This window comes from Micropterus salmoides, unplaced genomic scaffold, assembly GCF_014851395.1.
Source record: "Micropterus salmoides isolate LMB-PRFRI ecotype aquatic unplaced genomic scaffold, ASM1485139v1 Ms_hic_scaffold_2, whole genome shotgun sequence".
NCBI classification, from domain to species: Eukaryota; Metazoa; Chordata; class Actinopteri; order Centrarchiformes; family Centrarchidae; genus Micropterus; species Micropterus salmoides.
The window spans coordinates 18,154,808-18,177,203 of NW_024041150.1; the positions used below are offsets into that span (position 1 = coordinate 18,154,808).

At 44.1% G+C, this 22,396-nt stretch overlaps 1 protein-coding gene across 1 annotated transcript in view; it reads left to right on the forward strand.

The window, feature by feature from the left end:
- Positions 1-21,488, forward strand: part of efnb3b (ephrin-B3b) — a 76,280-nt gene extending 54,792 nt beyond the window's left edge. Inside the window, exons 3-5 of the mRNA XM_038732413.1 lie at positions 12,805-12,897; positions 15,668-15,730; positions 20,589-21,488. Of these exons, the coding sequence (XP_038588341.1) occupies positions 12,805-12,897; positions 15,668-15,730; positions 20,589-21,022 (590 nt within the window). The 3' untranslated portion in view covers positions 21,023-21,488. The remainder of the gene's footprint in view (positions 1-12,804; positions 12,898-15,667; positions 15,731-20,588) is intronic.
- The last annotated feature ends 908 nt before the right edge of the window (positions 21,489-22,396 follow it).

The following is a 22,396-nucleotide window of genomic DNA, read 5'->3' on the forward strand; positions in this document are numbered from 1 at the left end:
CTGCTAGAAAGCCAATCGTCTGCTTTTGGCAGCCGAGGCAGGACACATATTTCAGCCAGTCGTGTGGTTCCACTGCTATAAAGGTCTGCTACGCATGCGTCTACTACCACGCATGAGTATTAAATGTCTAATCTGTGGGGAAAGAGGCTTTAAACCTTATTTTGGGGCAAAGTCATTCAAACTTTTTCAGCAATTTTATTCAGATTTTACTGGTGATTCTATTCATGCAGTCTTTATGTCCCGGGGACCAGTGAAAGTGTTTATAGCTTTCTTCCCATTTCAGTTAGATAGAGGCCTGATCTTGTTAGTCCAAAATAACTGCCCAGAGGTGTTACCAAGATGGCTGCAAGGTGGCAGGGCTTGCCTAAAAGGACTTTGGTAATACCACTGTTAGTGGTACTATTGCAGTTATTATAGCCAATATTATTACGGGTACTAATACCGCTGCTACAACTACTACATGATAATAATGCAAAAATTGCTAGATTTCTACTAGTACAATTACTAGATTGGTTGTAGAGTATTACACAAAACCTATTCTAGAAAGTGATAAGGTCTTAACCACTATAGAAGACTGTATGCATTTAGGTCTTCTTTGACCACCTGAACAGGGTGACCAAGAGGTGATTTTTGTGTGTTTGATTTGGGTGAACTGTCCCTTTAAAACAACAGAGTACTCTGTGCCATCATTATACGTGATTGAGCTTGCCCACCCAAAATCAAACGAGATTGGATTCTGGTTATTGCTCTGTATCTGCCTCTAGATCAACATTTTTCCAGCCCTTAAGTGCAATCTATTTTCCTATACCTGGCCAGCCAACAACAGTGAGCCGCCAAGAGTTTTAGCAGCCAAACTTAATGATGTATAATGTAGATTAGCCCTGTGTTGTGAAGTATTTTTCCTAAATCTTGAATAAAGTTTTCCTTAATGGCAAATCCAATTGTTTCAAAGGTCTTTCCTATAGGTCCACTGACACTTCTGCAGTGGGCAGGGCTGAAATACTTTATCACCATAGAGAGTGTGACAGGAACAATTAGTTCTGTGTATGTTTGTGTGTGTGTGTGTGTGTGTGTGTGTGTGTGTGTGTTGCAATAGGAGATGAGAGACCCTTACAAGTATGCATGTTTATTAGGTGGTGGACCTCAAAGCTGCACTCGGGCTCATTAAAATGTTTGATTGTGTTGCCGTTTATGTGCACGTTCTTCTTTGAGCGCATCATTTATCACACACACACGCAAACAAACACGCACATTTTCCAGTGGCTGGCGTTTTTTGTCCTTTCTGAGCTCTCATGGAGTTCATTAAAAGCCTTAATTAGACTGACAGTTATGTGTAATTACAGTCTTTAAGATGTACAGCTCCTCTACAAGCCCACTCCTTCACTGCCTCCTTTCAAAAATTATTGTCTGAAGGAAGAAACTCTGAGTATTTGAGTGTTCATACATGTGTTCATGTGTATTTAGAAGACCTAATCTCCTGTAAGTTCTGGGTCTTTGACATTTTCCATTAATATCGCCCAGAAAGTAGTGACATTTATGAGGCCCTTTTCAGCTCCTGCCTCCTCCTCCCATGGACTCTTGCCTTTTCCCATCTTCCTCTCACATTTTCTCCCTCACTCTTCCTCCTTCTCCTTCACACCCTTCTGCTTCCCTTCTTCTTAATTTAGAAACCCCTCCCCTCTCCCCGCCGCCATCTTCCCACTTCCTTTCGCTTTCTTTCTCTCCTGCTAGATGTCACAGATCGCTGTCACGTTCCTCCCTTCAGACCGTTGACCCACTTCCCTCTTTTTTTGCATTGTTCCTAGCTTCTTGTTTTACCAGACGTTTGTCCTTCAGTCGAGCAACAACTCCCCTTCCTCTTTCCCGGTCTTCCAATTTCTATTTTACCAAAAGAAGCGTAACCTACATATCAAACCCAAAAGCAAGAAATAGACTTTTTTGACCGCCTGTCCTTCAGAGAGGTTTTATATAATCTCAAAATTACTTGGCCTGTGATGTTTCAATGTGTTGTTTTAGGTTTTCTCAGATTTTTGTGGGATTGATGTTATTAAAAATGGATATTAGCCAGTTTTCCATGCACATGACGCAGTTCAAAGTGTTGTTTCAAATGTTTCTACTTTTTAAGACATAACATTTCAAGGGAACATCGAATCTTGAGATTTGTTTTGATTTTAAAAGTAACATGAAGGGAAACAAAATAGTATCAGCCAATAAATGAAACCAAAAATAGTCCATGACGGTCAGACTGTATTCTCAGTGCTCCCTAAATAGTATCATCCCAGTTTTACTCCATGATTTGTTTCTTATCATTTAATTAAGGTGAGAATGAATGGGAAGAAATTGGCCTCTGTATTTATACCTACAGTACTTCTCCCCTCCAATTTTACAGCAATATCTCTATTGTCTAAAAGTCCCTATCAGATACAAAGTTTACTCATAGTCACTTATATTAAGGAAATCTGACAGCTCAGTGGGCCAGAGGGAAGTTTTGGCTTCAGATACATAGTGTTTCATGAGTTGTTTTTCTACTCGAAGGGTTTGTACCCCGTGGCAGAACAGAACGCATGCGGCGAGGGTCGCCTCCTCCACGTCTTCGGCATGTTCATGGCAAGGTGCCAACGCTGTAATCCTGCAATGACAGACAATGTCACAGCTAGGCTCTGCCTGAGAGGAAGCCCCTACAAAGAGGGGGACGGCAGGAAGGCTGGAAACATAAAGGCAATAATTGAAAGGAGAGGGATAGGGAAATGTTGGCGAGGAGGGAAAGCAAGAGCTACTGGAAGAGAGAGTGATTGCTGCAGCAGACAGCTTTTTTTTTTTTTTTGCCCCTCCCCTGTGATGAAAGTATGGCAAAGTGACAGGAGATGTGGAAGTGCGAGTTCCGTGCACTTGTCTCCTGTTTTCCTCTTCACTGCACAGCATTCATGCTTAAATTGAGACAGTAAATCAGGCTAATGTGAGACTGAGGGCTTTTATTTAGTGATTGTGTGCTCACACAGGTGTGTAAATGTGCAATCCTCTGAGTTTGTGTGTGGGAGTGTGTGAGTAGATGGGTTTCTGAGGGTGGAGAGTGGGGGGTGGGGCCATCCCTCCTGTACTATTAGTCATCACTATGGTATCGTGTAACCTGTGTCATGTCTCACCCTCTCTGACTGGTTTGCAACAGGTGTGACTCTGTGAGTGGGGCCACTCAGACGAAACACTTAGCTCCGGTCACCATGAGCCAGGCCATGAGCTGGATAGAAAGAAGATACTAAGTGTGGTGGAAATTTATGGTGACGTGTTCTCAGCTGAGACGTATGACAGATATAAATTTGTTTCTATCAAAGTCATCGTTGCTGATCATAAGATCGTTCCCTCGAAACTGCTTGTGTTCATGACTTGTTCAGCCTAAATGTCAGGAGAAGTGTTTCACCGTACATGGAAGCTTGTTTACTCCAGAAATTTGATGTCTTATTTCCTCTTCTGAACATCCACATCATTACTCTGTATGTGTCATCTTCCTCGGCCGAGATCATTAAGATGGAGACTTGAAGAGTTTTTCTATTCAACAGATAGAAAAGACAAAGGAAGGCGTGAAAGAGGTAGTGAATGATGGACTTCCCTGGTTTAACCCAGATCCAGGCAGCCGCAGGAGGAGTGGACAACCGGAGGTGTTTCGTTTTTATTCTGGGAGCGACTTGGGAATAAGAGAGGCTGGGAAAAAAAACATGAGGAAAGAGCAGGAGAGACAGTGAGAGGGAACGACGAGGCTGGCGCTGACCCATTTCTCCAGGCCTCCAATCTAGTGGCTGATATAATGCGGAACTGCTACCCACATGCACACACAAACCTTAAGACGGACACATGCCGCCAGACACCAGCAGACAAGGACACATACACACTGCTGGGTTGTGCAGGCAGCCAGATTCCCCGCGATAGCGTCAAGTGCTACTTCTCATTCTGTGCGACTGCAGCGAATCCACCGTCACCTCAGCCAGCACTGGAAAAAATCACAATCAGACATCCAAACGTGACCATGAACTCACTGGCCTGCTCAGCCTCTACTCTTCTGCCCCGCCGGCGACTGCGTTACGTAGTGACCGCATCTAAAAAGGCTTTGCATGCCTTTTTAAAAGCCTTTAAAAAAATCAGTGCTGTAGAAGTCACTCAGGGATTCAATGATAAGTATTCATTAAGTATTGATAAGTAGTCATTGAAGTATTCATTCAATATGCATGTGGGGCCACTCAGAGGTGCACTTGACAGGCACTGCAGGGATGGCAGTTTCTAGCAGGTTTGTGGACGTTAACAGATAGATACTCACTACACACACACACAAAACCACGCAGAATGCCCTCGCTGCCCCGGGACGGGAACATTGACCCAGTTGTAAGGAACATTGGTCGTGACTGTCCTACATGGCTAGCACTTTACTGACGTTACACAAGGCTCATCCACCCAGTCACTAGGCTTCTTTTTTAATGGCCCTGCTCCCTCGTTTCTTTTGCTCTTTGTCCTCCCTCGTTTTGTGCCTGCCTGCCTTTCTTTTGGTCCATTATGCGTGTCTATGCTCTGGCGGCATCTTGGAGTGGGTTATTTTACGAATTGGACGGTCAGATTTATTATGTTTGCTCGTCCATGATTGTTTCTTGTTTAATTCACGTGAGAATTAATGGAAAGAAATCAGCCTCTGCATTTATGCCAACTAATCCCCCCCAACAGTCACAATGACTATATATCTCTCTATATGTATTTATCTTATCTCTTATATAGGATAGATTGATTATTGATACATAGACAGTGACCATACTGTGTTAGTGTTGCAGTCCACAGCCATCATTAATGTGCTTTTCACCAGATTAGGACCTCATACTGAACTCTCTCTACACACACACACACACACACACACACACACACACACAATAATGTGCAACATTCATGACCTTTGCACACATACACACATGAAACATTTAGACCTACGAGGATACCCACACATACAACATGATAATACCCAGCTGGGTTATCGGTATGGCATGAGCAGTGGTGTCTAATATATCATGATATGGATTTAGCTAAAGGCAAACAACGTGACAGAAAGCAGCAGCGTTTATTCAGGCCTCCGACAATGTTTTTTACCCACTGCCTCAGTACTAAACCATAAAATGGCAGCGGATCCGTCACAAGCAATCAGACTCCCTCTCAGCACCATGCGTGCATGTGCGTGTTTGTCAGATGTAGAGATCAGGTGCGTTCCTCACTCTAGTCCTTCTTTTTGGAACTAGGAGGAGGAGGGGGGGGGTGGTGGCTGCTGTGCCGTGGCCCAGTTTCTTGCGTGTGTTTTGGTGCTGGAGGTTAATGCGATGTGATTCTGAGTCGCCCACCCTCCAAGCGCACGGGACATTGAAAGACGGAGGGAGGGGAGGGGTAGAGGAGAGAGAGAGGGCGAATATAGAGGCGGGGGCGGGATGATTGTAATAGAACAGGATGGATGGAAAGCGAATAACTGCTGAGAATTAAAATGTCATCGAGCACAGAGGAGAGATCAATGGCACGCAAGCAACGACACTGAGATCATTTTGTCCTGGTGGATTGTGTGTCTCTATGTATGTATGCAAGTTGCGTGTATGAGTTGATGTCTGGGTTTTGAGGTTATGGTAATGGTGTTTCTCCCCTGTGGGGGCTTGGGTGAGATTCTTCTCTGTGAATTTATGTGTGTGTGTCTTTTTGGTCAGCATGTGACACGTCATGTGAGTTCAACCTGTGACCATGACTTGTTTTGCCTGTCCATGTCCCATTGCCTCTGGTTCTCTCACACATATTCATGTGCTAAAGCATGTAGCAAGCAGGTTAAAATTACCTAGATTACATTAGTAAATTATACTTGTCTGCATTTTAAATCACATTGTTACAGAATACAAATTATGGAGAGCTCCCATTAGAAATTTGGTTGCCAGCAGAAATGAGGAATGGGTTTAATTTTCACTAGGTAGTGTAGTAATCTGATTTATCTTAACTGTTCATGGGTCAGATTAAATGTTTTCTTGTGTGAAAAAAACAAACAAAAAAAGGTCTTAAAACAGTAATTAGTCACCATCATAACCAAAGTACCTTAAATTCTGTACTATTTCCACTCAAAACACGTGTAGCACGTATATTAGTATAACAGGAATTTAATTCGATCATAAATAGATAAGTGGATGCCTTCTATATTTAACAAGCCAGCATTTCAACAGCACAAGTATTTATCAGCACAAATCTCTTCCCGCTGTTACATTACCTCATGTGACAAACACTTGTCCTGTCTCCAAAACCACATACATACCATCATGTCACCGTGCAACAGAGGCGCCAAAAAACATGCAGACGTCTTTGTTCTGTCCTTGTTTGTAGCCGGTCCCATTTGTGGATCAAGTGTTACCACAACACAGTCAATAGTGGGCCTTTGTCTGCAACAACAGAACAAAAAAAAACTTCACTCTTTGCAGAAAGAAAGTTTGGAAAACCTCATGCTAAGTTGGAAGTAATGGTGTGTTGTGCATTTGGATGTGGAATGTGAAAATAATACTCGGCTGGTGTGTTATTGGAGGGGGGAGCTAAAATAATGCCCGTTCTGTTTCAGTACACAACTTAATGCCTTTCCCCTCCTTGCCACTGCGGCGAGGTAATGGCTTGTGATAGCTTCGTTAATGCGTCATAGCCAGGTTATAAAAGCGCCATAGGAGATTTATGAAGACGTTTCTAGTTACAGGAAATTTCGATGGCGAGATCCAGGATTTTTTGGGGAGGAACTAGGATGTGGGGAGAAGGGGAGAGAGAATGAATCCTTCAGCTTCGCCTCAAGGGAGAGCAGATCAGGTTATATGCTCTTCATCATCTAGATGACACACGTGGTGCTCATAGAGCCTCTGGAGAGTGAGACTACAAATTTAAACAGGAAGGCGACTGTAAATCCCACCCCCAGGTCCCCTCTGCACCCACACACACTCTCCCCCATGCCACCCGAGTGACAAACTTAGTTTCCTGGCTGTTTTTGGAGAATGTGGTCCAAAATCCAAACAAGTGGAACTAAAAGGAGGATTTTAAAGGCGATGCTGCAACACATTGGTTTTAGGTTGATCTGCACAGATGGGAACACTTTGCACACACACTGACACAAACACACACGCACGCACGCACGCACGCACGCACACACACACACACACACACACACACACACTCAAACCACTCCAGCCTTAGCATGCACCAGTGTGCCCGGAGCAAAACAAAACACCCACTTGTGTTTGTGTCTTCCACGTTGCATTTGCATTCGTGATTATTGCGTTTGTTAACCTGACACAGTCATGACGCCGCTAACACGCCGTCAGACCCCAGGGGCTAGCGGGGGAGCGCCACTGTGCGCATGGAACGTGAGACAGCACTGCACGAGCAAGCGAGCTTTGTTCCTTCCTGGCCCTTGTTTGCTTGTTTATTCATTTCATTTCTTGTTTAATCTCCTCTTTTGCTGCACACCACATTCCCATTTTTGCTCCCTTTAATCTAGCTGTCATCAGAAAAGATGTTCCCACTTCACACTCAAACCATGTGTGTGTAATTTTATTGTGTGTGGTACAGCTATCTTGGACTGTTGGAACAGATTGGCCACACATCATGTATTTATGCACAATAGCAGTACTTAGACAACTCCACCTCAATCTCTCCTTTCAACCCCCCCATCTCCTCCATCTTCAGAACATTTCATGTGTAATGAGTGATTAATCTGCCTGGGAGCTCTTGGAAAAACTGTGCTGTCGGCCCTGTTGACCCCCTCTTCCTCTCAGTGTGTCTGGTCATCTTCAAGTAAAACATATTAAACGCACATATTATTTAGTCAAATGCACCAAATAATAATAATAATAATAATAATAATTTGTATAGCCCTTTAAAAGGTACTCAAAGACACTTTACATGGTAAAAAAAGACAATAACAAAATCTGCATAAAAACCATAATAACAACTAAGTTAACTATTAAAGGTTTAATCAAAACAGCATAAAAACAGGACAGAAACAAATAAATGTACATTTGACATAAGCAAGAGTTTAATTATTTTTAGTAAAATCTCTGTAAAGAATCTTCTTACTGAGCTGAGAAAACATATTGCTCACTTCTGTCACTTGTGTGCTCAACAACAACAATAACAAAACAAGTTTTTCTTTTGGACCCTGCAGTTGTGGGGTTCTGGGGTTAGCTGCCCACTTTGCCTGGTTGATAACAGCCTGGAATTCAGCAATGCATTTTTGGTTTTAAACGCCCCCAAAACCTTGTTTCCATGTCATGAAACAACTTAATGCACCAAAAAGCTGGGAAAGCACTTTGCGTTGAAAGTTGGCATCGGAAATATATGAAATCGGGTAATAAAACTGCACTTCTTGTGACTTTTGAGCAAAGTGAAATGTGAGCCGTGTCCCAAAGTAGACAGAAGGACGTGATGGAAATAACAACATCAGCATGTACACAAATTCACATCACTCACATAGCAAGCAAGTGTTGTGCTGCGGGAGGCTGGCTGTCACTCAGCATGTGTGGAATATATAACCAGGGCTGCAAAACACACCGCAGGGGGAGGGAGGAATAGAGTGGGAGGGCAAACAGTGAGGTCCGTGCTGCGTCTTAATGCAAATCAAGGAGCTTTGCATAGTCCACTGCAGCGGGTGACAGTCTATGTAGAGCTGAACGCATGTCAGCCGCGGGGTTTAAGTCCCTGAATGACTGAGCGGTGTGAGATATGATTCTGGTGGTGTCATCTTCCACTTCTGTGTAATGGTGGGCCAACTTCAGCAGCGATAATGGAGGCAGAGAAGAGGCTTGGCCCAGCTTTGACCTTGGTAATAACAAGAGAGACAAGAAAGACTCTGATCCACTCTGTGATCTTTTCTATGGACTGGATACACACTCTTCCCCCGGCCTGCCTGGCCGCCTGCCTCCTTGTGTGCAGAGCCCCGGCGCTGTGCAGTCTGATTGAGGTTGACTGCGGTATTATTTCATTAATTAAGTTTTTCCACTTCCTCCGCCTCTGCCTCCTGTTGAACGAGGGTGGTGGAGCGACGCCCTTCCTCTCCTCTGTCCTCTGGCGCTTCACAACCCCCCCCCCCCCCATCACTGCTGATCATTGTCTCAATTACTCATCCCTCCTCTCCCTCTTTTCTCTCTCTCGCTGTTCTTCCTCCCTTCTCCTCTTATCTCATCCCAAATTGCTCCATACACCCCTCCCCGCTCCCTTGTTTCTCTCCCTGTCCTCCCGAAGTGAGGCGGGAACGATGTGAGGCACGCCATTCCCACATCTCCCCATCTTTCCCGCTCTCATCTCTGTCTCTCATCAGGATTTCACAGGTGTGCTGTGATTATTTCTACCTTGATTTGGTGATATCTTTTCCCCCTCAAGTGCAAGGGAAATTTTCAGTGTTTAGGAGCCAAGACTGGGTGGGTGGGGGGAATATTTTCGATCCAAGGACAAAGCAGCTATGATCTCTTTGTTCGCTTTGTTCCTGTGAAATTGAGATTCACAGAAATAGTGGCACCTGCAACACGTCTAATGGATTTAAGAGGATTTCTCATGATGCAGTTCATGTTTTAACAAAAATTGCCTTTGTGATATTTGTGACCTGTTGATTATGATGTTGAAAAAATGACTTGCATTTGCAAAATCACATTTGTGGAGGCTCTCCTGGTTCAATTTGGCTCCCCTGCTCTCAGTCTCTGTCTCTTTCTATGTCTCTCTCTTCTTTGTATCCATTACCGCTCCACTTTGCTATAATGGAGACATTAGAGTCTTTCACCTCCCTGCTATCTATCATGTCATTTAAACTCTTTCCTTACTTTCTGTTTTTAACTTCTCTACTTTTTCTCTGCTCTACCACTCCCCCCCACCCCTCCTTTCCATGAATCGTGTCTTCCTCCCTTCTCATCCTCCCTGCGTCCACTGGGCTCAGGGTCATCTCCATTGTCTCACATAGTCTCCTGTCCCCATCATATCACCAACAGCTTGTCACAGGCAATCAGTCTCCCTGCCTCACTTCCCTGCATGGCCTCCTCCTTTCCTCGCCCTCGTCTTCCTCACCTCCCTCGTATTCCTGTCACCTTCTTGTCCTCCTTCGCGTGTCAGTAGTTATTACTCTCAGAAATCATAGTCCTCCGCCCTTCTCTCTCAGACCATCCTCCATCCATTCCTGCAGTCAGATCTGCTACACTCAGGTTTTGCCCTGTCTTTATCACATTCTGTAGACCTACTCAAATAATAATTTAAATAGATTATACATTTTAAATAATTCATTTATTAAATTTTTTCATACTCTGTGCATCTAAACAAGAATATGAAATTAATAATATTAAAAAATACATTATTAAACATAATTTCTTATAAATAGATGCAGTTACGTGCACTTGGTTTGTTAATTATATCTGTCTACAGATTCAATCAGATTCATCAGATTCAATCAGATTCGATCTGAAGGCTCAGTCATTCATCATAAGGGAGAAATAAAATATATTTATGTAACTTAAAAACAGATGCAGATGCAGAAGAATATTGCAAATAAATATGTTTTCTGTGTGTTTCATAATATGCAAAAAAAAAGAAAACATTTGTGTATATCTTACTTTGCCCCACTTGATTGGCTAAACTAATTACCAAATTTCTATGCCACTTAAATGTCCATTTAGTTGTGCTATAAAATTTCAGGGTGATTATGTATTTTGTATGAAACCATAACCGTCTCTTTAACACTTAAGTGGTTACAAATTTTCATTTATTTTAATGAAGTTATACAATTTAAATAAGTCTTAAATAGGGAAGGCATGGAGATGGAGGGGGTGGACCGTGAAAGTCCGTCCATGACCATTAATGTTTCTAAATTCTAAAGAGTTGAAGGTGCAATTAAAGAACAAATTTGTTCAAACAAGTGGTTCTTGCATAAGGCCCAATCTCTTCTGAATCAGAAATTCCCTAGTATCTCTGACTGATGTTCCAAACATGCTGCCTGAATTTGCAATCTGAGCAGCCAAAGTATTTTTCAATGACACAATTAAGCCCTGATGAAATTGGAGTCTGTACTTAATTTGGCACATTTGACTAATTTCCATTTTTTGAACTTCATTAAAATGAATACAGTTTGCCTCCTACGTTACACAGGTCTAAACTACTATATGTTATAATGATTTGGTAACACAACAAATAATAGAAAAAACTTGAGGAACGTACAAACTTTTTCACAACACTTAAATTAAACCTTCTTTATATATCCCTTCATCCATGCGTCTCCTGGCTTTCCCACCATACTGCTGTTCGCCATGACCTCCGCCTGCTTCTCTCCTCCTCTGCTTTCACACTTTGCATCCTGCAGGGATGGCGGGAGAGAGCGATAGAGAGGGAGGTGTTAAAAGTAATGCTGCCTCTTTTTCACACCTCCCTTTCTCTCTCTCTCTCCGTAGCCCTCTGCCATCCTTCCCTTTCTGCTTCATTTCAGACAGGCTAATCTATAGCCTGAAGCAAAGCAGTGGGGGGAAAATTTATTTTTTATATTTCTTTAAGGAGACCTGGTGAGGGTTAGCCTAGGGGTTATAGCTGGGAAAATAAGGATAGACGGGCAGTGTGTGCAGGGGGGTTTGAGCGGGCTGGTGGAAGGAGGTAGAATATGTTTACTGTCTTTTTTCAGTCCTCCCATCAAGTTAAACATTAAAACATTTAACTCCTCTTTCTGTCCTCCTTTCTTTTGTGTCTCGTTCACTGTCTCTGCGCCCTCATGTCTCCACCCCTCCACTTTCACTGTCTGATCCCTCCATCCTGATTCTCCCTGTGTGTTCCTTCCTCTCCCTCCAGCCTCTGTGACCTGCAGACGAGTGATTGTTAATGCATTCACTGACATGCTTTATGTAAGAAGTGTTAGAGTGTCACAGGGATTTGGCGCACACACACACACACACACACACACACACACACACACACACACACACACTTTTGCCTTTGAACTTTGTCGGCACTGCTGGACCTCCTATGACCCCCTTCCTAACTTCACTAGAAAGATTCCAGCACAGGTTAGGGTGCTAAATTTGAAATCTGACTCTTTATCTCTGCTATTTTGATCAAATTGTTGCATTTTTAAGCAAAACCTTTTATAGCTTGAAAATGCCAGTATGAATTGCTTACTTTTAAATCGGAAAGATTCTTTATAATTCTCTTAATTAAAACATAAGCAGTGATAATAATGGGGTATTACCAATTGGAGCTTTAACTCCTTCAACACGGTCGGTTTTCTAAGCAGTCAGGTCCAGTTTCTCTCTACACACAGTGTTATTTGTCTCAGGGGCTCCATTTTATTTCATATGCGCCGTTGATTGGATTACCATCCCTTTTTTCCATCAGCCAGTCTTTGCCTCTCTAAATTACCCCCCTCTCCTGCTATTTCTCCAGCCCGAGCAGCAATTGCAGTTGACTGAAAGCAGTTGAGTCCATGCAGCGCGGCGGGGGTGTTAATGAATTCCAGCAGACTGCTAAATGAGGACTTATTAAAGTGCTGCTGCTTCGTAGTTTGACATTTCAGAGCTTCTGGTGGAGTTTGAATTGCTGCCTCTGCAAATGTCACTCGCTGACTCTCTGGAATGGCTGACCATATGAATAGCAGCTATTGTTGGTGTCGGCTATAGATTGAGAGAGAGTGAAGTTGTGCTGCTTAAACAGTTGGCTTACCACTGTGTGTTTGTGTGTGTGTGTGTGTGTGTGTGTGTGTGTGTGTGTGTACCACCATGCTACTTGGATAATTGTGTAATTGTGTGTTTCCATCCCTTCCAGCTACGTCAGATGGGACACGCCAAGGCCTGGATAGCATGAGAGGCGGAGTGTGTGCCACGCAAGGCATGAAGGTGGTCCTGAAAGTGGGGCAGAGTAAGTCTTCTCACCTCTCTCGTCCTACATTATTTTCTCTCACTCACACACACACACACACACATACACACACCTGAGCTCTCCTGTATGCACTCCTGGAGTCCACCACACATAGGACTCTTCTTCACACACTCTCTCACTCACTCATAATGCACACATTGTTATTCATGCGCCACACACAATCGCTCAGTTGCCACACTCTATGACTAACACACGTTGGCTCCAGTCCACCGCATCGCACATCATCTCCCATCTGTACAATACAAAGCAGTACACATTCATTACTGCACCTTATCTGGCATGCAGGCTCTTCCACTTTTAAACCATCTCTCTTATCTTCCTCTTTCTTAACACACCCGTACAAAACGTGGACACACACACACGTACATCACTTCTTTGTGTGTGTTCTCACCGAGTGTATTAGGGCTCGTTAAGTAGTGAGAACAGCAGAGAAGTGTGGGATCAGTCAGCTCTAATGAGCCCTGTTGACTCCCTTCTCACTCTGCCTTTTAACTACTACTGACTCACACTGGACACACACACACTCAAACACACACAGTGCCACTCACATATCCCCACGCGGTATATACATTACAGGCATAAACATTAGCTCACACGTGCAAGGTGCATGAGCGCATACACCGTCGCAGAGATGCAAACGTCCATGCAGGCGTATGGACACACACGTACACACCAGAACACACACATTTCCCCGCACACAGCAGACCTGCCAGCTACAGCATGATAATAAAATGACTCCATTCAGAATGAAAGCACACAGTCAGTGATTTTTAATGACTCGTAGCTGCACACACTTCTAATTTGTTTGGAAAATATTTACAGGTAATGACCCTCACATGCAGGATTTTTAAGAAAAGCAAAAGCAAAAAAAAGGCCCCATTTAAGCATTTTCACTGACCTGTGCATTTCTACAGATAATAGGCACCTGTCCTTCACACGACCCCCCCCCCCCCACACACACACACACACACATAATCGCCTATTTCTATTCCTTTAGCCTATCCTGTGTTATCAGGCCCTGTGTATTGTAGGTGCTCTTCATCAAAGAGCCAATTGGTGCAGCCATGGCTCTATCAGCGCGTAACATCGGCATAGTCAGCTCAGCTCAATAGAAATACCAACACACACGCACTTTCTCTCCCCCTGGCTTTTTCACCACATGGGCAATGGAATTGCTACCTACCTCATACACACACGCATGCACACACAAACTCCTCTGCCACTTTGATACAACTCTATGAAGTTCTAAGATGCACACACACATCTTTTATTTGTTATATTTCTTTCCTTCATTTTCTCACTGGCTCCTTTTCATCTTCTGTCTTTTTCTCTTATCTCCTCCGTCCTTCCTTCACGTCTTCTCTATTCCTTCTGCATTTGCCTTTTTTCATCTTTTTTAAAAATTGCTTGCTTCCTTTTCAAATTCCCCTTTTCCCTGTCCTCATCACTTCCCTTTCACTTTACATGCTAGCCATTACTTCTTACAACTCCCCCTCTCTGTTATTTTCACTCTTTTCCTCTGTCTTCCTCTGTCTTTCTGTCTTATCTGCTATTTGGCTGAAAGGTCACGTCTGTGTTGTTTGTCGTCTAAATAAGCGGCGTGCCGCCTCATGGTGATCTCTGATGAGATATGGCGCTCTGCTTCGCTCTGAGGAACACACACACACACACTGGCACCCTTGCCCACACACATATATTGACCTGTCTTCTCTTATTTTATTCTTTATCTATCTTGCTTGTGCTCTGTCTCTGTCACACACACACACACACACACACACACACACACACACACACACACACAGGCTCAGACACACAGCCTGCCTCCACTAGCCCCAACTGACCACACATCAGTTTCTATTGATCCAGACAGCACCGCCCCTAACTTGTGTTTGGTGACTGTCATGAGGGAGCTGACAGCCAATAGCCTTATACTTCTCTAAATGTCAGTATGTATACGTTGATGGCTGTGCACACACACACACACACACACACACACACACACACACACACACACACACACACACGCACACAATGCCTGGTGAATACCAGTTTGTGCATGGGCATAATGTAGTGTGTGTTTTTGTGGGTTTACTGTACAGTTTCATCCATAAGCACCCCATGGTCATATCTATTTAGCCCTCCACTGCTGCTGCAATGACCAATAACAGACTCTCTTTAAAATGTTGCGTAAATTGCTGAATAGTCATATAAAAACTGTATTCATGCAGCCTAGTGTTGGCCAAATTGCTCAGAAGCTGACAAAATTAGTATTTTCTGAACCGTTTCTTTCAGCTGTGAGGAGTGGCACTTGTACAATAGCTGCATCTGTGCGTGCGTGCGCATGTGTGTGTGTGTGTGTTTGCATGTGTCACATAAACGCACTTTAATGCCATCACCATTACTGGGGGCTTGCTAGACAGATGGCCTGATTTAGCGACTACAGATTACAAGCCGTTATGGCCTTGTGTAAATTCACTCTGGCCAAAACAACAAACTGCCTCTCTTTAGTTTCCCATTCAAACAAATGGAAAAGTGCTTGGGCATAGCACAAGGAAGCCCAATCAATATGTGCTCTCCTATAATGGGAATGGAGGGGAGGGAAGCCTTCTTCTGTCTCTATTGCTCTCTCTGGCCAGCTAATGTAACTTATTAGTTCCAGTTCTGAGAGCCTTGGCTCTTGTAGGAGATAGAGTCTGCCTCTGTGTTTCCGCCATTCTGCTCATGTTCCACCTTTATTTTTCCTCCACAGGCCCATATGGGCTTCCACCGAAGGAGCGGGATGCAGCGGGACGCACCACCAGCAGAAACCCAGGTAAGCAGGAGACCAAATGGAGATAATCCTCGGCGGATCCATCCACAAAATAGATGGAGAGAATAAGCAAAGACTGGTAGATAAAAAGAAAAGCAGCAGGGAGAGGGAGGGAGGAGGCGACAGATGGAGAATGTGCAGCGGTGACATCTGTGGATCTCTCTATTTAATTCCATATCTTTCTCTCTCCCTTTCCCCTGCTCTGTTCCTCTCCTCCTCGTCTCGGCACCCAGCCTTCTGAGCTAAGTGCTGCAGGCAGGGAATGGATGGCTAATAGCTACCTTGGGAGAAGGACAAGAAAAAGAGAGGGAGGAAGAAAGAGGCAGGAGCAGAAAGAGAGAGGGGGCAGCAGGAGAGAGGGCCAGACCGGCGGCGACATTTCAGAGAATTATTATTGTCATTAGTTCGGGTGGCCTGGATTCTGTAGTTCCGTCAAGAGAGAGGAAGAAAGAAAGAAATGAGAATTACGGAAAGATGAGGGGAGAGAGATGAGGAGACATAGGGGAGCGATGGAACAGAGTGGATAGAAGTGGGAGGCACAGAAGGTGGAGAAAGAAGAGAATAATTGAAAAGCAAAGAGGAGAAGGGAATAGAACAAGGAGATGGAAATGGAGAGAAGCTAGATTCATGCTCTACCTCAAAGTCATTCAATGGAGGAGAAAGAACATGATCTGCTCTCAGCTGTGTTCATATTTACTTATTTTGGTGGTGAATCCGTGTATTATACCAAATGTGTGAATTGGGGCATTCGCACATTGTCTAATCACTTGTCCATACCTCACATAGGTGAGAACGGTACATGTGAAGTAAGCAACAATAGTATGCACTGTTTTTACTAGAATGAGACGGATAACAGTTGGCACGCTACAAGACTGATTTACATTGCACACATAATGAGGGATTTTACACAGTTTTGACTCTCACACAAGGACATGTTAGCAAACACTTATCTGAAATGATTGTTTTGACTCCTGACACAACAGTTATGCCAGAATTTATGATCCTCATGTGAATACACATGAAATCATCTCAGCTAATAACTGGAATATAGCCGGTTATTCACAGCCTCTCATTTAGTTTGTTTGTCGAATCTGGTCCTCTCTGGGGATGTACACGAATACATTATTGAGATGTGAGCAGATATGCTCAGCGTCTGAATTTTTAGAGTTTTTTTTTCTCTGTCACATAATTGGCATAATTTGCTTCAGACTACATGTCTTCTTCTCAGACATCATACACACAGACAAACACAACTAACTCACTCTTTTTTCAGAGGTGGCGGGATCTCAGATGTCCATCGAGGATAAACATCTGTAAATCTGTTTGGAAATTGTAGAAAAGAGGCGTTCTTTAAAATTTCAGATCTGGTCACATAATCAGTGGATTCAGACTTCAGTATCAATGTAATCCAGTTAGTTGTCATCTGTACCATGCAAACAAGAACTAGTAACCAAAGCAGCAGGGATTTTCGTGGTGCAGATTTACCAATATGCAAATAAATAGCCTGTAGGCTTAAAACATAGAGTTCCTAGTTTTCCGTCCTGTGTTCAGACATTCAGAGATGTTCAGTCTCAATTACTTTTCATCAGTGTTCAGATTAGTTGAGCATTGTCGGTTAACTGTTGCACTGCTGTTATTTTTTCCTCATGATCTGATACTGACGTCTGGCACTGCGTGTGACTTGACAGTAATAGAAATTGCAGTGGACAAGAGTTTAACAGCAAATGAAGCAATCTGCTTTCAACAGCTTCTAACATGGACCCCACCCACTTCCAGTATGAACCTGAATACAGTTTTTGGGGTGAAATAAACCAGCCAGATACAGATTTAATAGTGGCTTTGTATTTCACCCCAAATGCACACACACACCACTGTCACTGGTTCAACAATGGCATCGGAATTCCAACTCCTATTACCAGTGATAACGAGTTTTGAATTGGTGCAGTAAACCAAACAACCTGAGTGAAACTGGCAGAAATAAGTTATGGAAAAGACGGAAACAGATTTTTCCAATACACTTCTGCATCTTCTATTGTAAAACAATATATTTATGCCATGCTTTCACACCACTGGAAACCAAAACAAATAAAACAAAGACTAGAGTGAGCAAGGGTGTCAGGAATGTATGCAACCGCAAAGTCTCTGGTGCGAGTCCAGACTGGGGCCCTCGGTGCATCTCAAGCCCCCCTCTGTGTCACCATAGCGGTTGATAAAACACCACAGAGTACACATGGATAGAAAGATACAAATTACTGGAAAAAAACAAAAGGGAAGCAGCATTGAAATGCCACGAAGCATCAGAGTTACTGGTGCTGCATTAATTATGTAATCTTGTTGCATCCTCTCGAATGTATTCATTTAAAAGTTGTTGATGAGAAACGCACAGATTCACACTTTATTTTGACATAATTGTCCGAAATCTGCATAAATAATGTGCATCAATTTGGTTGGTAAATAACAAGTATCTCAAGCATTATGCAACAGTTTCAAAACGTGTGTAGAAAAATTTGACAAAGTGCTTCCTGAAAGGTGGATTATACTGAAGAAATTAAAGGGGAAGGACAGCTGGCTCAAAAACAAATCCTATTCAGGGGTTGTACCAGAAAAGGTTTACATGGTTTAATTTTCAAAAAACACCATATTTTTTGTCAGACTGCACATTGCTGCAGCTCCTCTTTTCACCCTGTGTTGAAGGCTTTGTTTTAGCTATGGAGTGATAATTCTCGTCTCTAAATGATCTTTGGAGTTGCACATGTACAGTTCCTAGTTAAGGACTACTAGCCAATCAGAAGCAGAGAAAGGCGGGTCAGCGAAAAGACAGTAAACAGCTTCGATTCAGCTGTAGGCTACATGTTGCCGACCAGCTTGGCAACATAGACTGGAGCAAGAGTTTCAGAGTGGTGAGTTATTAATCTGTAACAAAAGTCTCTTTCATCCATAAAGTTTTAACTGAGCTCTGTCTCTACATCACAGTAACAACTTTATGTCCATTGACTGCCTGGAGGGTAGCTAGTGTTTGGAAGGGAGAGGAGAGATGTGTGCTGCAGCTCAGTGTTTTTCCATCAGTGTTTTTGAGGACGTGTTGAACTAGTCGTTCGGCTAGCATTATGACACATATTTACTTGTGACGTCACAAAAAAGGGAAGTAAAGGCTGGACTACAAACGAGCTGTTTTCAGGCAGTTCAGAGCAGAGTTTTCTGTGGGAGATGGGAACTCCCTTTGGACTGGACTTTGGGCTTTTTCACTTTGCAAACCTAATACATGCACAAAAAAGATATATAATACAATAAAGGAGAGGGAAAAAGACAAAAACCAAAATACCACCTCTTTAAGACTATGTTATCCCCTCGACCTGTTCTTTCATTTCTGGCCTGTCACTGGCCACGTCACTCTCCAAAGTGAAATTCACAAATGAACTAAAAACGAGGTATGCAAGGGGAAAAGGAGGCGTCAATGTCCAAACTTGTGGGGTTGAAACAATGAAACACAGGTGGGCGCGAGAAGTGGAAAATAGGGGAGTAAGAAGAGAAAGCGGAGGAGGAAAGGTGAACGAAGAGGATATAATAAAGAGAGCAGGTGAAAGGCGGCGATCATAATGGAGATGGAGAATGAGGGATGTTGGGTTAATGGAGGGAGGAAGGAGAAGGGAGTGTAATCGGCGTCCGGCATTAGCGCCTTGCTCCCACTCAGTCCAGCGCAATGGGGGGCCTAGCAGCGGGTGGGATGAGGTGCAAACACATGGTCTTGAATGGTTGTGTATGTCCATATCTTAGTGTGCGTGTGTCCGTATGTGTGTTTGTGTTGCTAGGGACTGAGCTCAGAGCAAGGTAGGTCATTATGGCTACAATAACCCGAAGATAGAGAGAACCACGGAGCGAGGGAGGGCAAGGAAGCGGAGGAGACGCTGGAGAGGGACAGACAGGGAGAAAAGAAAGGGATGTGTGCCAAGAATAATGATAGACCAATCCAAAGGCTCTATATAGCAGGGACTCGCATTACCGGCCTTAACCAGTTCGCCACACACATTCACATGGTCCGTTGCCAGAGCCTTAGCCTCCCCCCATTCTAGAAACATACACACACACACAAATGCACACACTCATACACGCGTCCAGGCCATCATCCACCTGCTGAGTTCTGCCCCGACCTCCTGCAGAGAAAACTGTGTGCTTCAAGGCTGTGAAGATCTTAGGTTTTCTGGCAGACAGACATGCAACAGACAGAGGTAGCAACCGGCTGACAAACAGTTTGATAAACAGACAGACAGATAAAAAGACAGACAGGCAGGCAGGAAGGCCAGCAGGCGGGCGGAGTGTGTGGTCTGGTGGTAGGAGCAGAGTTGGGAAGCTCTCTTCATGTGGCTGGCTGTAATGCTAAGTAAATACAGTTGTTAAGGTTAGAGAAATAGAGTGTGTTACCTTGATACACACTGTGGCTTAGCCGGGCTGTCCACAAGAGTATATACCATACAGTACTCTCACACTCACACACACAGACTCTACAGACATCCCTTTCCATTTTATATGCGCTGCTGTCCACTTCATTGCATCAATAAAGAGACCACATATAAGTGTCTGTGAGATTTGCTGTATACTTATTGCATTCCACAGGGTTAAGTCTCTGCAGCCGTCACTAGCAGAGCTAAACCTGCACCATTACTCATGATATTGTGGTACAGGGCCATAAGGATTGGTATGTTTATTTAAAAGCTCATGAAAACACAAATTGTGAAAGCAAGCTGTGTTATTGCTCTGGTATATTCGTGATGATTAATATGTATATATAAATCAAAAGGAAACACTGAAAGCAGCTTGTGATACTGTGGATGCTGGAGTAAGATTGTTCTGTCGTTTGTTTCAGGGGGCGCTGGGAACTCCACCCAGTCTCGAGGAGGCAGCGGCTTAGGGGGCGAGGGCAGCGGCGAGAATGGGCCCCTTCAGCCCTCCAACATCGCTCTCATCGCTGGTGCCGCAGGAGGCTCTGCCTTCCTCCTGCTGGTTACCGCTGTGATCTGCGTGGTGTGTTACAGGCGGCGGCACGCCAAGCACTCAGACACCCACCACCCTCCACTGTCGCTGTCCTCGCTCACCAGCCCCAAGCGGGGAGGAGGCGGGGGAATCACCAGCTCCAACAACAACGGCTCCGAGCCCAGCGATATCATCATCCCTCTGCGGACGTCGGACTCAGCCTACTGCCCGCACTACGAGAAGGTGAGCGGAGACTATGGACACCCCGTCTACATCGTCCAGGAGATGCCTCCTCAGAGCCCGGCCAACATCTACTACAAAGTATGAGACAGCCGCAGCTCCAGCCGACTGGACACATCCACCTCCCTCTACCCATTACCGACCAATCCCCTGCTCCAAATGAAGCCTCAGCAAAACTCGCCATCACAGCTCCGACCCTGAAGCCCTAAATTCTACCAGTATTGTCCCATGGACCCCACCCCCCCCACCCCACTCACTGTCCCGTGAGTCCAGCCACAGATGTGTTTATAGCTGAATAAACCACCCCACCCCATTCTCACACCACCGGGCCACCAAGTGTGTGTTAAGGGCAATGTCGTATTCATACATAGCCCTTCTTAACAAGGCCCTCACGAATGGGCAAGAGCCTCTGAGTGCCCCCCTCTTGTTAACTCAGAGCTAAACGAGCGCCACCCGTGCTGAATTGAAGAGTCGTCCCCATAACGCCAGAATGTGTGTGCGTGTGGCAACACACTGTTTCTAGGAGGATGGACCTGGCGTTGGGACTTGAGATGTTTTACAAAAGAAAAAAAAAAAAGAGAAAAGGACTACAACTAAAAAATTTAAAAAATACACCTCTGCTCCCACTTAGCGCCACAGAACTCTGATTGCCAGAGGCCATACCTGCCTAGCTTACCGCCCCACCCCTCAGAGCTCGATCAGCCAACCAGAGACCGGCCCCTGCCACTAACTCACCAATAGGATTCTAGTTTGTTTGTGTTTGTTTCTCCTGAGAAAATAAGGGGCCTCGGACTCACCCAATCAGCAAGCCCAGGCAGCGGTCACATGACCGGGCCCAGGCCTGTGGAGGCCTGACCAATCGGTGACACTCAGAATCTTGTATATTTTAATAATGTATGTGTGTGTGTGACTGTGCGAGTGTGCATACGACTTGGATAATAATTATGACGCTGCTGCTCCACATTAGACGTGTGTGTGCAGTTAGTGTGCTTCAGTACAGCAACTTTGCATATGAGTTTGCATATGCACATGTGGGGTTTTAATTTGTGTGTGTGTACGCTTTGTGTGTGATTGACTGTGTGTACGCGTGCGTTCTTTAGACTTGTCTTAAATACCAAAACACAAAATAGTGAGCGAATATCAAAAAAGTGAGATTTTTTATCGCTATCAACACTTATAGATTATATATATGAATATCCAGTAAATAATTTCTAGATGTTTTTTTTCTGTTTTCTATTGTTTTTTTATTTTTACCCACTCTGTTAAAGTACACTTCTGTTGCTAGACATTTTTTATCTGCTGTTTTTGTTTTTCACAACTTAGAACGACCTTATTTCCCTTCCTTTTCCCTTTGCTTTGTATATTAATTTAATCCCTTTTTTAATTTTCCCGGCGAACAGAGGTTGTGTCTCTCTTCCTCTCTTCCCTCTCTCATTCACCCCCTTCCCTCCCTCCTCCTCC